Source organism: Canis lupus, chromosome 2 (assembly GCF_003254725.2).
Source record: "Canis lupus dingo isolate Sandy chromosome 2, ASM325472v2, whole genome shotgun sequence".
NCBI classification, from domain to species: Eukaryota; Metazoa; Chordata; class Mammalia; order Carnivora; family Canidae; genus Canis; species Canis lupus.
In genome coordinates, this window is record NC_064244.1 from 58,347,258 (window position 1) to 58,360,552 (window position 13,295).

The 13,295-nt window shown below is 55.4% G+C and overlaps 1 protein-coding gene across 2 annotated transcripts in view; it reads right to left on the bottom strand.

Moving 5' to 3' along the window:
• GNAO1 (G protein subunit alpha o1) overlaps positions 1–13,295 on the bottom strand; it is a 175,316-nt gene that overhangs the window by 20,635 nt on the left and 141,386 nt on the right. For both annotated transcript variants that reach the window (XM_025447555.3, XM_025447556.3), the window contains exons 4-5: positions 5,133–5,293; positions 53–181 (exon numbers count right to left, since the gene is read on the bottom strand). In XM_025447555.3, coding sequence (XP_025303340.1) covers positions 53–181; positions 5,133–5,293 — 290 coding nt within the window. The remainder of the gene's footprint in view (positions 1–52; positions 182–5,132; positions 5,294–13,295) is intronic.

Consider the following 13,295-nt stretch of genomic DNA (forward strand, 5'->3'; position numbering starts at 1 on the left):
CCCACCTGTCACAGTGCCCTCATCAGGGTTCGGGGGGCTCCCTGGGACTTACCTGAAGTGGAGGTTCTTGAATGTGAAGTGAGTTTCTACGATGCCGGTGGTTTTGACCCTGGTTCGGAGGATATCTTGCTCAGTGGGCTGGTAGTCGGCGGCCCCGATCCGATCCAGGCTGTCCAGGTAGCTGGGGATGGGAACACACAGGGCCCTGGAACAAGCCAGCCCAACCCTAGGCAGCACCTCTTGGGTGCTGACCACGGAAACGATGGCACCACCTCACCCAGGACCGGTGTTGGGGGCAGAGGGTGGGAGGTGTCCACCGTAGCAGGAGCCTATGCCCAGCCCTCATGTTCTCAAAGAGCCTCTAACTTAGACCAAGGGCCGTGTGCACTGCTCCAGGTTCATTTAGAGGTCTTACACGAGACTAACATGTTTGTGATGCCACTTCGCCATGTCTTCATCTTAAAATAATAGTGGCCAATGGTTACATTTTACTCTTCACATGTGTGATCATGTTTCTTCCTTAATTTCCCTGAATTATATGTACCATTTTACAGTTTAGAAAACTAGATAAGTACCTTGCCTGGCTGTGAGCCAGGGCTCAAACCCAGACATCTTGCTCCAGGTCCACCTCTTAACAGTACTCTTGAGTGTTTCCTCTGGGCATCCGCCCACCTTTCTGTACTTGCTTAGGGTCTATCAGGGCGTCTACTGCATCTTCCCATTTGATGCCCTTGGAAGAGCGCCTCAGAGGTCATACAACCAGGCAGTGGCTGGACCCACGTCTTTGGCACCGGGGCTCTCTTCACAATACCACTTGCTCTGGAGACAGATTATGTCTTTGCACTTTATCCACCCAGGCCAGGCAGCTGGGAAGGCTTTGGGGGATCTGTGAGGGTTAGGTTTGAACCCAAAGCGGGGTGGTATCTGGAAAACCAGGGAGAAGGGAGATGGGCCAGGCCTGAAGGAGGAGTCAGTGACTCACAGGGCTGGCTCTGCCACCTGCCCCTGCCCCACCTGCTGGGGGAGGACCACACACAGCTCACAGGGGAGGAGCCCCGAGGGTCCAAGCCACAGGACAATGTGAGGTTCCCGGTCAGCACTAGCTCTGGGACATGTGCGAGTCAGTTTCTCAGTTTGAGGATGTTCATGGGGCTAGAAGGGGGGGATACCTTCACCAATGAGGGTTTGTGCTCTTAAACCAATAATCCAAGCCTACCTAAAATCCTTGTGAGCATTTTTCCCTCAAGAAATAAAACTAAATGAGGGATTCCCAAGGGTAGGAGGCATAAGCTTCAAGTCACACTGTTAGAAAAGGGACACTGCTAGCATTTGAGTCTGGAGATACCTGATTCCCAAAGTGGTACCCTTAAACAGGCCTCCAGGCCTCCTCTCCTCTGTGGAAGTTGGGGACCAGAGGCTGCAGAGCAGACCTGGAAGCTCTGGCTGCCCCAGCATCTCCTGGCCAGGCCCACGGGAGCTTCTAGGATCAGCCCTTCCCAATCCTCCTAAGCCCTCTGAGCGTGACCCCTTGTGCCCTGCCCACCGGCTCCTCTAGCATCACTCCAACTGCCTCTGCTTAGGAGCTTTACTGGTTTTGAAAGGACCCCTGTTTTGTTGTCTCCGGCTGGACACCAGGGCTGGGGAAACCACCTTTAGACAGAAAATCTGGCTCTCTGTCTCTATGCTGGCTGAGCCTCACACAGGGACATGGCCAGGGGAGGGGACGATGAGCATGTGGGAGGGGCACCTACTCTATGTACCACTGTCCTGGGTGTGGGATGAGGCAATGAACACGACCAGTACAGTCCCTATCTTCCCAGAGCCTACATTTGCGTGTGTGCGTGTGCGTGTGCATGCACGCACATGTGAGATAGTTAACGATTAAGATACAGAACATGTCAGGAGGTGGTGTCAGCAGGAGAGATAGGAAGTTGGTAAGGAGAAAGCTGGAGAAGTGTGGCTAATGGACAGAGGGTGGCTGGAGAAGGAGGTTGAGGGGAGCTGGGTGAGCTGCCCACCGTGCCCAGCATGAAGCCAGTGGGTGCAGAGGCCATCCTGTGGTGGAGGAGGAGCCTGGGATGCAGGCCTGTGAAGGGGTGGTGTGGTGGGACGCACCTGTGGCAGGAGTAGTGAGCCTTGGGGCTGGAGTGGGGTAATGGAGGCAAGGGTGGGGCATCATGTGTAGGCACTTGGGCTTTCCCTCTGAGCAAGATGGGAAGCTTCTGGAAGGCTCTGATGGAAGAGTGTGGGAATGAGGACTCTGTGGCTGTAAGGAGAGCATCTCAGGGGGGAGTAGGGACACCTGTCAGGAGGTTGTTGCAACCCTGCATGCCGGCAGGATACAGCGATGGGAGGTGGGACGTGGAAGGTGGGATGTGGGAGGCAGAACCCAGGAAAGCCACCTCTTCGTGGTGTAATGCAGCTGCTCTTAGTGGAGGAAGAGCGGGGCCAGGGCAGGCTGGGCCAGGCTGGCAGCTGGGAGCCCGGCGGCACGTACAGACCTCAGATGTACTGAGATGTCCGCATGGACACTGAGGAGGCAGCACTCAGAGGGTGGGTGGGGGGGGGGCTGGCGGCAGACAGTGAGAGTCATCCCAGTGGGCAAGGGACTGAGGGTGACATGGCAGGAGAGGACCAGCCAGGCCCTCCGTGGACTGGAAGAGGAGGCACAGGCAGGACACGGGGAGGGGCCTGAGGCCCCGGGGGTGCATGGGGGTACACGGGGCTGCCGTAGGAGTGGTGGAGAGCCTGAGCAGGCTTGGCGGGGTACGGGAGCAAACCTGAGGGGAGGGCTCCAGAGACAGGGGCGGGAGGAAAAACTGCCCTACCCAAACCATGGAACTAGCTCCTACGGCCCCTGCCTGGATGTGCTCAGGCTTCCGGGCTGCTGGGGCTTGTCTCAGTGTCACTCACAGGGATGAAGGGAGAGCCAGCCCTGCCCACAGGGGCCTGAGTGCAGGGAGCCTGGCAGCACGGGCCACCTCCCTGTCCCCTCCGGGCCCTGTCCTTACCTGTCAAGTGTGAGGATGGGGCTGGGGAAGTTGGTAAAGGAATCGGGGCCTTCGGGAGCCACTCGCACCATCCCCCTGGGATTAGAGCCCGAGACAACTCTGTGGGGCTCCCTCTCTCTCAGTCACAACAAATCCAGTTAACTGTTTTGTATATTGCACCCCAGATTCTGTAAGAAAAGGGGACCTGGCTGCTAACACCGTGACCACAAAGCCTGGACCAGGAAGGCTTAAGGCCCTTTGGTCCTGACTGCTGTGGGTTCCTGCCCTCGCCTGCCCCCGGACCCTGTCCCAGGGACAAACACAAAGAGAAGGAGGCAGGTTTCCTCAGCTGACTTGGTGGGGAGTTGACAAATATTGACTCATGTTTCTTATTTAAAGTTATAAAGGTAACCACCAGAAGAATCACAAGTAATCCCCTAACTAGCAAAAAACTGGTGGTGGAAGTGGAGAAGAGACACCGGAGGCAGGCAGGTGCACTGAATTCCTCGGATTCCATACTGGAGGCCACTAAATGCTCTGGTAGGTGGGAGGGTCAGGTTCTTAACACTGGGACCGAGAAATGAAAATTGAAGTTGGAAGGGGAGAAGGAGGTTACTATTAATTTTATACTCTCTGTAGTGTTAAAAAAAATTGTTTTTGCAATGTATTTATGTCATAATTAAATGGGCAACAATTTAGGTGGAGAGCACAATTTGATGGCCCCGGGGGGATGAGGGATGGGAAGGCCCTGGACTGGGGCCCAGCAGGGGCAGGGAAGCTGTTCCCCACCAAACGACTCAGGGGAAAGACCTGGGTCCACTGCAGAAGTGATTTGAGTACATACCGGCAGCAGTGGGTACGCACCCCTACCCACCGAGGTGTCCCTGGGGGCCCCTCAGGGCCTGGGCCTGGCTCCCTACCACCTGGACTCCCAGGACCTAGCATTCACCCAGTAGACAGTCTAGGTTTGCAGAAATGGGAAGACGCTGTGGCCTCACTCAAGTCCCTAGTTTGACAGCTGTCACTGTGGTTGACATCCATGAGCAAGTGCCATTTTCTGGGCCCTAGCCTCTGCTACAGCGCCAGGGTTTGCTGGCCAGGGTTTCTCAGGCTCAGCACTACTGACATGTTGGGCCAGATGATTCCTTGCCGTGTAGGGCCATCCTGCGCACTGAAGGACGTTCAGCGACATGCCTGGCCTCTGTCCACCGGCAGCCAGCAACTCCACCCTAGTCAGACAATCAAGAGTGTCTCCAGCCGTTGCCAAATGTCTCCTGGGGGCGCAGTGGTCCTGACAGCAGCGGGGGTGAGGATGCCTGGATCAGATCGGTGGCGGAGCACACCTGTCCTAAGACCATGGGCTGAAGCCCAGAGGCTCCCACTGACGCCACAGGCACAAGACTACAAAAGTGGGGTGTCGTCCCAACCTCTCCAGGACAGAAGTTAGTCCCCAACTAGTGCGGACCATTCCCAGGGATGTGGGGCCGATCTAGGAAAGAGGCCACGTAACCTTAGGGACGCCTGAGCTGCTGTCACATGAAGAGCCCCACAGGCCGCTTCCTCTGCCTCTCCCTTTCTCCCCCTTTGAGCCTTCTCTGGCTTCCAGTGGCCTCATCCCTCTCCTTCCCTCTCCCTTTCTTCCCCTCCCTTCTCTCATCTCTCCTTTTCTTCCCTTATTTGGTTATAACACACTATCAAAGGATATGTTCGATTATTTCTTTATTTCCTTATTCTTATTTAAAATGCTAACTTTAAAGATAGAGCAATGGAAAGCTTATTTTCTCTAAAATGAAACAAAAACAAATCGTCAATTATTTTCTGCCTATATGGCTCTTGATTTGTACTTACAGGGTCAGGTTTCTCCAGTGGGAAAAAGTTGTTAGACTGGAGTCCAGGCCCCACCCAGGGCACAGAGGTGGAGGGCCCCGCGCCCGGGAGCCCTACTGGTCTCTGGTGTCCTCTGCTTCCCTGGCCTCATCCTTATCCAAGGGGTGGGAGGAACAGCCCCTTCCCACTCCTTCCCGACACCTTTCCTGACATGTCCCGGCAGTTCTGACTCGCCAAGGACCCCTCCCTGCGTGCCCCCCCTTTCCATGCCACATCCGTGCCCTGCTGGCGGCCTCCCAGGACTGACACACTCACTATTTGGCAGAATCGTTGAGCTGATACTCCCGAGACCTGTTGAAGCACTCCTGGATTCCTGAGTCACCCCAGAGCCGCATCATGGCGGAAAGCAGTTCTGCAGAAAAGGGCTCGGTGTCTTCCATCCGACTCACCACGTCGCACACCATCTTAGCATCAGCCTGTGAGAAGAAGATAGGTGGGGGCTCTGAGGCTTCGGTGGGGTCAGAGCCCGGGCCGGCCACCTACTAGGGCACCGGGACAGTGGCTCAGGCCTCAGCCTGCTCCGGGTCACTGGACACAGTCTGGTCTCCCGGGCCCTGGGGCCCAAGGGCCCTCACAGCCTTCTGTCACAGGGACGCTCACATGCAGCGGTTTCCAACCATGCCCTGTGCAGCCTGAGTGTCTGCTACGGGCAGGACGGGCCTGGATGGGGTCTCGTCTCCACCTGCCAGCTCAACCAGGGTAGCTCTGCTTTCATCTGTTTTGAAAACAGGGCTTTTGCAGAGTATTTGTGGTTTTTTGTCTGTTTGTTTGTTTTGAGATTTTATCTATTTATTCATGAGAGATAGAGAGAGGCAGAGACACAGGCAGAGGGAAAGCAGGCTCCCTGTGGGGAGGCCGATGCAGGACTCAATTCCGGTCTGGGAGATGCTCAACCACTGAGCCACCCAGGTGCCCCAAAGTATTTGCTTTTGGAGAGAAAACAACAACAACAACAACAACAACAACAACAATGTTCTTGACTAATGCAATTTCCTCTACTTCTTACCCAAATGGAGCAAAGTCCCTGGCATTGGATAAATCAGGGAGATGGACATATTGGTTACTTGAGAATTCCAGGTAGTGGAGGGATGGGGCCCCAGGGGAGCTGTACATTGGGGGAAGGGGAATGGAGAGGCTGGTTCTCCAGTTATATCAATATTCAGTGTCAAGAGTTTAGGCCTTTAGCTAGCTCAAAGTTAAAACTTATTATTTATTTATTTATTTATTTTAGATATTTTACTTATTTGAGAGACAGAGGGAGAGAGAGCAAGTGTGTGGCGGAAGCAGACAGAGAGAGGATCTCAAGCAGACTCCCCACTGAGTGCAGAGCCCAACATGGGGCTCGATCTCATGACCCTGAGATCATAACCTGAGCCAAAATCAAGAGTCGGACGCTTGACCAACTGAGCCACCCAGGCGCCCCAAAACTTGATTTTATTACTTTTTAGTTATGTATTTGCTGTTGACCTCTGGTCTACCTCTCTGTAGAGTCAGGGAGACCCAGACCTGGTTAGACAAGGGGAGGGCAGAGGGTGAATAGAGAGACAGGGAGTTTGCCTTTCCCTGCCTCTCCCCTTCCTCCTCTGCTGCGGGGCTGTAATTTGCCCAAGACACACGGTGGAGGCTGAGACTCTGCTGGATTTGCGTGAACGGTATTGCATAATGAACACATATCTTCCCCCTTCCCTTCCTCTGGGATACCAAAGGGGTATCACCATTTTCAGAGACAGTGGATCACATACGTGTAACACCGAAACCTGGAAGGCAGTGTGGTCTTGGAGAAGGCATAGGACCTCACCAGCACCTCACCTTGCACACACACACAGTACTTTGTAGCCTACAAAGGATGCTCCTGTGCACATACTCCAGCACCTCAGGGGAGGGGGAAGGGCAGACTGCATCAATGGGCCTGGGTCTTCAGCCCTGCCTGAGTCCACGCCCTTTGCAGTCCTTGTCCCCTGGAAGCACAGCACATTTGCCCCGTCCCTGACTATGAGTGGCCATGGGACATGCCCACATAAGGATGTGGAAGTTCCACGGCCAGCCCTTCCGAGGCCTGGCAGGGTCCCGCTTGTCCTGCTATCATCATGAACACCCGGACTCCTATGTTCATCCCAGCAAGAGGATGAGGGACACACGGAGCACAGCTGAGCCACCCTGGGTCTCTGATCCCCAACAGAACTCCTGGCTCACGAAAAGAAATAACTGCTATTGTAAGTGACTGAGTTAGGGAAGGTTTGTTAGTACCTTTGAGGCCATAGTCATTGTGCTGCTGTCCCCATTTTACAGTTCAGGAAACTGAGGGCCAGATGGAGGATGGCACTCACCTACTCTCATAGGTGGGAAGTGCCAGAGCTGGGACTTGAGATTAGGAGGCTCCGGCCCCAAGGCCAGCCTCTGGGATAAGACCCACATGTGCTGAGGGTAGATGCTGACCGCAGCACCCCTGATGGCCAACAGTGCCTGGGCAGGGTACACACCAAGGGTGACAGGCATTAACCAGAAGGGTCCATTTGAGATGACTGCTGCTTTTAATGTTGAGATTGGAGCAGGAGCTGCTGTGGAGCCCCATTCATACCTGGGAGCTTGCCGGGTCAGGCCACCTCAGAGGGATCCTGCAGAGGGCCCGGCCCCTGGCCTTGCCTTGGGGGTGCTCTGTTCCCGGGCAGCTGGCAGGCTGTGGGGTTTGGGAGTTAGTGTTCAGGACAGACAGGAGTTGGTGGGCACGCAGCTGGCCTTCCTCACCCTCCCAGGGAGAGGACACTGAGACCTGTCTGCGCACTTTCAAGGGATCCCCAGGGTTCCGAGCCCTGGCTACCCACAGCTCAGATCCGACCCCTCCCCTACACTACATCCTCTCTCCCTTTGTTCCCCTCTCTTCCCTGGGTGACCTCCACTGTCCCTTGGTGCTTCTTGCAATGACCTTAATAAACTCCTTGTCTCACTCAAATCCTTGTCTCAGGGTCAACTTCTTGAGGAACCCAGACCAGAACAACAAGGTGCCTGTCTGAGCCCAAACCCTGGGCAAACTTTACGTGCTGAGTCTTCACACATTGCTATTGTGACAGGGCCTGGCTCAGATCACTCTCCTGACCCCAAAGCAGGAGGCGGCCACCACGTGGTCCCTCTGCATGGTATCCCAGAGGCCTCTGAAGAACATCTCTGCCTCGTGGCCCCTGTGTGCCTCGGGGTACCTTCCTCTTAGTGGGTGCTACAGCAGCTGGGTGCTGGGGGACATCCCAATGGCACAGAAAGAGGTGTGGTTAGAAGTGCAGGGCCAGGTGAGGAGTAGGGGTGGCTATACACTGGCCCAAGGTCCTGTGGGGCCCGGACCAGCTTCCAGTGCATGTCAGGGGCCCGGGAAGGTAGGTGTGCGAAGCTGAGGCAAGGATGGAGTGAGGTGGCTGGCAGGCACATGCCCAGCTCTGGGCTGGCTATGTTCTTCACTTGGGATTTTTCAGGAGGGTCAGCCTAAGAGGATATGCCCCCCCAGAATCAGCCGTATCACCAAGACCCCCGTCCCACTCCTGGGGAAGCTCCTAAAAATGAAGCTACCCGAAAGAAGCAGGAAAAGCATCCTCTAGGTGGCCTGGCCCCTCGCACATCCCAGGCCCAGTCAGGACAGGGGGCACTGGGAGAGGCAGGTCCAGGGAGCTGAGTGGGTGCAAGGCATCCCCCCAGGCTGAGCAGTTGGTGTCGACATTCCGGGGACCCCGCCTCTGGCTGCCTTTCCCCCAGTTTCCGTGTGCACAGGCTGGAACCCACTAGGGCTGAGCCCTTGCTGAGGGTTGGGAGTGGGGTGCCCCTGGCCTGCCCTGTCCCTGACATCACGGGTCCTCTGGTGTCGGGTCTTCTTTTCGCGTGCCTGGTAATCATCACTAGCTGATCCCTCTACCCTCAGGGCCCTCCGGTCCTCTGAGCTAGAGGAAACACAGACTACTTCACCCATGGCACGTGCTCAAGAAGTGAGGGAAATTGCTGGAAATCTGCAGGTGTTCCGTGGGGTAGGAAAGACACAAAGGAAATGAGGTTTAGCATCTGGGCACTCTGTGGCTGACAAAAGATTCCGTACAAAAGGTATGTGGGGTCAAAGTCTTCCATGGAAACTTTCCAGCATTGAGCTGTCCAGCTAGGTAGCTACTTACGAGGCCAAGGCCCGTCTACTGCAGAAGGTGGATGGGAAAGTTCTGGTGGCAGTCTACCCTGGGAAGGAAGCTCCAACTGCCTGGAGGCTAGCAGGCCAAGCCCACAGTGCTAGCCCAGGTCCAGCTCCCAAGGGGTGCGGTCCCAAAGATCCCAGCCTTTGGATTCCCAAGTCACCCACAGCTGACACAGAGGGCTGCCTGCCAAGACAGGCTGGCCTCTCAGGTTCTGAACCATGTGGAGACGAGTTTCTGCAGCATCTGAGCCTCCCCTGGGGACACTGACCTGGAAAACTGGCCCTGGGGCCCAGGTGATGGGTGCCCTAGGCAGGCAGTGGCTCAGGCAGGGTGGGTGAGCCGGGGTGCTGCCTCCACCTGTGGCTAAAAACAGGCCTATGAATCAGGGGCCTACACACTGACACTGCTCCCGAGTGCCTGGGTGACCTTGGGGAATGAAGCTTGGTCTTCCTCAGCCCCCCATGTGCTGGCTGTCTTGTCTGTCTGTCCTGTCTGAGGAATGCAGCTGGAGAACCTGGCCAGAGCTTTCCCAACTTCCTCCTCTGGGCGGCACCGTCATGGTTCCTGTCAGCTGTGTGGGAAGGGAGTCAGGACAGGGGTGAGGGTGGGAGACACCCTCTGGCCTGAGTGCCTCGTAGCCAGGTGTGCCTCACAACCAAGGCCACTCTCAACGCCTTCGTGAGGTTCCCTGCCTGTGTCCTGGGGTTCCAGCAGGACAAACTGTACAGCTCGGGGAAGGCTGGGATGGATGGCTCACTGGGAGTCCTCCAGGGGACAGCCCAGGCTCTGGAGCTGTCCTCCCAACTTCACCTCATCCCCAAGGTGTGGCGGTGCTGGGGGTGCTGTGCAGGTGCACATCCTCCCCCTCCCTGCCCACGGCCCCACCACCAGCCCAGCTGCTCAGACTCAGACTAGGCCTCACCCTTGTTTCTGCTGCTTCCCTGTCTGGTGTCCTGCTGGTTTTTCTATTAAAGCTGTTTTCAGACTGCTTCTCCCCATCTTCTCACACACCTCCCCGGGTCCGAGCCAGCACCGTCCTTCTGGCTGCCCTCAGTCCCCTCCCAAGGACTCCCTCCTTGCTTCTCTCTAGTCTGTTCCTCATATGGCAGCCAGCAGGAAATTGTTAGTGTGACATCAATTCTCTCCTTCTCCCTTAGAAAAAGAACCAAGCATCCTGACATCCAAATAAAAGATGCATTTCCCAACTTTGCTCACTGCTAGGTGTGACCAAGTGACAAGTTCCACCCAATGAGAGGTAAACCAAAGTGTCCTTTTTAAAGGGAAGTTGCACCCTTTTCTCTTACTTCCTCATTCCTGAAGCTGGAACTTGGATGTAGTGGCTGGAGCTCTAGCAGCCAACTTGGATCATGAAGACAAGGTCCATACCCTAGGGATAGTAGAAAACAGCCCTAGGTCCTTGACAACTTTGTGGACACCTCATACCTTTTGAACTTTTTTTAAAATTTAAAATAAATTTATTATTGAAATCACTTTTCGGGGCCTCAGATATTCACAGTTAAACCTAATCTTACTGGGCACAATAACTCTCCCTGTTTAAACTCTTTCAATAGAGTTTAAATTTAAATATAAATATTTAAATTCCAAACTCCTTACCTTGGCCCCTGAGCCCCTGCCTACCCATCTGTCTCAATCTCCTCCCACCTTTCCCCTCTCATGGGGCTCCAAACACACAGCCCAGGTAAACCAGGGTTAAACCACTTCACAGTGCGCTACTGCCCAGGTAAACCAGGGTTATCCCACTTCACAGTGCGCTACTGCCCAGATGATCTGTGTGCCTGGACTCTTCCCCATCTCAAATGTCACTTCCTCAGGGAAGCCCTCTGTGATGCCCCCAGGCAGAGTCTGTCCAACAGCGCACTGACCACACATCACAGCTGGTATCTTGTGTGCCTGTTCCTCAGGGCAGGGATAGTTTCCTGATTTTTCACAGCTCCCCAGGTCTCATACTAAGTCCCCGTCCCCCAATCCCACTCCCTCTCCACTAAGATGCCTTCCATTCCCTCATTTTCTGGCCCTAGAGTCTCAGCTTTCCTGAAGGAGAGCACTTCTTCTGACCCACATCATGAGTGGTCTGGGTGGGGCTGACTCTGTCCCCTGGTTCCAGTTGTGGACACGTGGTCTGGGCCTAGCCAATCATCCCGCTGGCCTCAGTGAACAATCTGGGATGGACGAAGAATCCATGTTTGTCAGATTAGACTACAAGCAGCCCCAGGCTCAAGCAGCACCAGGATATTTGCAGAAACTTTTAGGAAAGAGACACTCAAAGGGAGGGCACACCTGATTGTGAAGCCATCACTGAGGAAAGCAGAGCTGGAGAGGGAGACATCCTGAGACATGCTAACAGGCAATACCCAAATCCGGCAGTCACATATACCTCTGGCCTTCTAGTTACTTGAGTCAATCTCTTGATTTTTTTCCAAATCCAGTTTGAGGATACGTTTTGATTTACTTTTGCATTTGTATCTCAAATAGTCCTGACCATTCCATCTCCTGGTCTGCTGAGACCATCAGGCCTACCTGCCATTACTGGGACCCACACAGCTCCTCTGACTCCCCACCTCTCTTAGCGTCTGGGCCATGCTCTGGGTATGGTGCCCACATGTTGTACTATGCCACCAGTGTGTGGCAGTAGGTGTGCTGTGGGCACTGGCCACGTGCTGGACCCTAGAGGCAGCATGGTGGGATTCTGCTAACAGTTCTGTGAGGAGTTTAATTAGGCTGCTCACTGACAGGTGTGCCCACAGGGCCCTGCACAGCTGAGTGCAGCACAAGACATTCTTCCCTATGTGGCTCTGTCACACACCGGCATGCCTGGCCCCCAGCCACTAAAATGCCCAAAGTGTCCCAATTCTCACCACTAACAAAAACACCCCACAAATGTCTAAACTGCCCCTGGTGTGGCACCACTTCACTGAGGGTCACACTGAGGGAAGCATCTACCAGCCCAGGGCCAGGAAGGTGGGCCCCTGCCAGAGGGGTGAGGGAGGGGCCTATCCCCACCCCTGTCCCCACTGTCCCGAGGCCTGGCCACAGAGAGGAAGGGAGGGCTCTCCCCTAGGTGTGTCGTGCTGCCTTGGGGGCACAGGCCTAGGTGGGCTGGGCTGACAGCTTCAACTGCCCAGCATGCCCCCCCTGCCCACCATGCTCCACCAGCTGGGACTGCCTTGGCTTAATGTCCAGCTCCCATGGCACCCACCCTCTGGGCAGCCTTCTGGGGATTCAGGCCCATAGGCTCGGGAGGCACCCAGACCTGGGCTCCAGTCTGGGCTCCTAGTTTGAGCAAGGCTTTCCTTTTTCTGAGGCTCAATGTCCTCCTCTGAGAAATGGGGACAACAGTCATCATTCCCTTCACCGGGCTGTTGTGCGGGCAAACGGAGAGCACCAGCACAGCCTGAAACTGGGGGTGGGCTGAGCTGCTGCTGGGGGACCACGGGAAGATGAGGAGGTCAACCTGTGTCTCCTGCAATGTGTGTGTATGTGTGTGTGTGTATGTAAACAGGTGGAATATTCCAGGGCACAGCCACACCGTGCATTTGGAACATGAATGTGGGCAAGATGCCATTCTTATCACTTTAGGATTGGGAGGCTATGGAGAGGCTGTGACTTCTCAAGGATACCTGGAGGATTCTTTTTTTTACCACATCAATGATTTAAAAACAGCATTAATGTGGCACCCTGCTCATAATGTTGACATACAGATGGCGGGAGGCTGCTCTTGGTGGAGGTGAGGTACTGTTGGGGACCCCCACAACTATGGAGGACCCCCTAGGTAAACTATCTGTGAATGTCTGGAGACAGGAGTGGGCAGGGGGAGAGACAAAGGGGCGTGTGGAGACGAGCCCAGGGGATATCTCCACCGTCTGGTGGGGTGGGGAGCTCAGCACAGACTGCAGGGCACTTCCCAGAGGTGGGCTGCCTTGGGCCGTTGCCAGAGAGCAGGGCGCCGACAGCACACAGGGGGACCCTCGCTCTGGTGTAGGGCCGGGGGCCTCCCACAAGGAGGACGTGTGCTGCTCGGGACCAGCCATGAGCATGCTCGGGAAGCAGCACCCGAGACCCAGAGGACAGTTGGGACACCGGCAGGGTCATCAGTAGGACTGCTCACTGGCGTCCAGGAGTGAGGGGCTCTACTTCCAGAAAGCCCTCTGCCATGGGCCGGCTGCTTCTGGAGCAAAGACACCACTCGGCCCTGGCTTCCCGAGCTCAGCCCTCCCAGAGCTGCGGCTGGGCCACACTG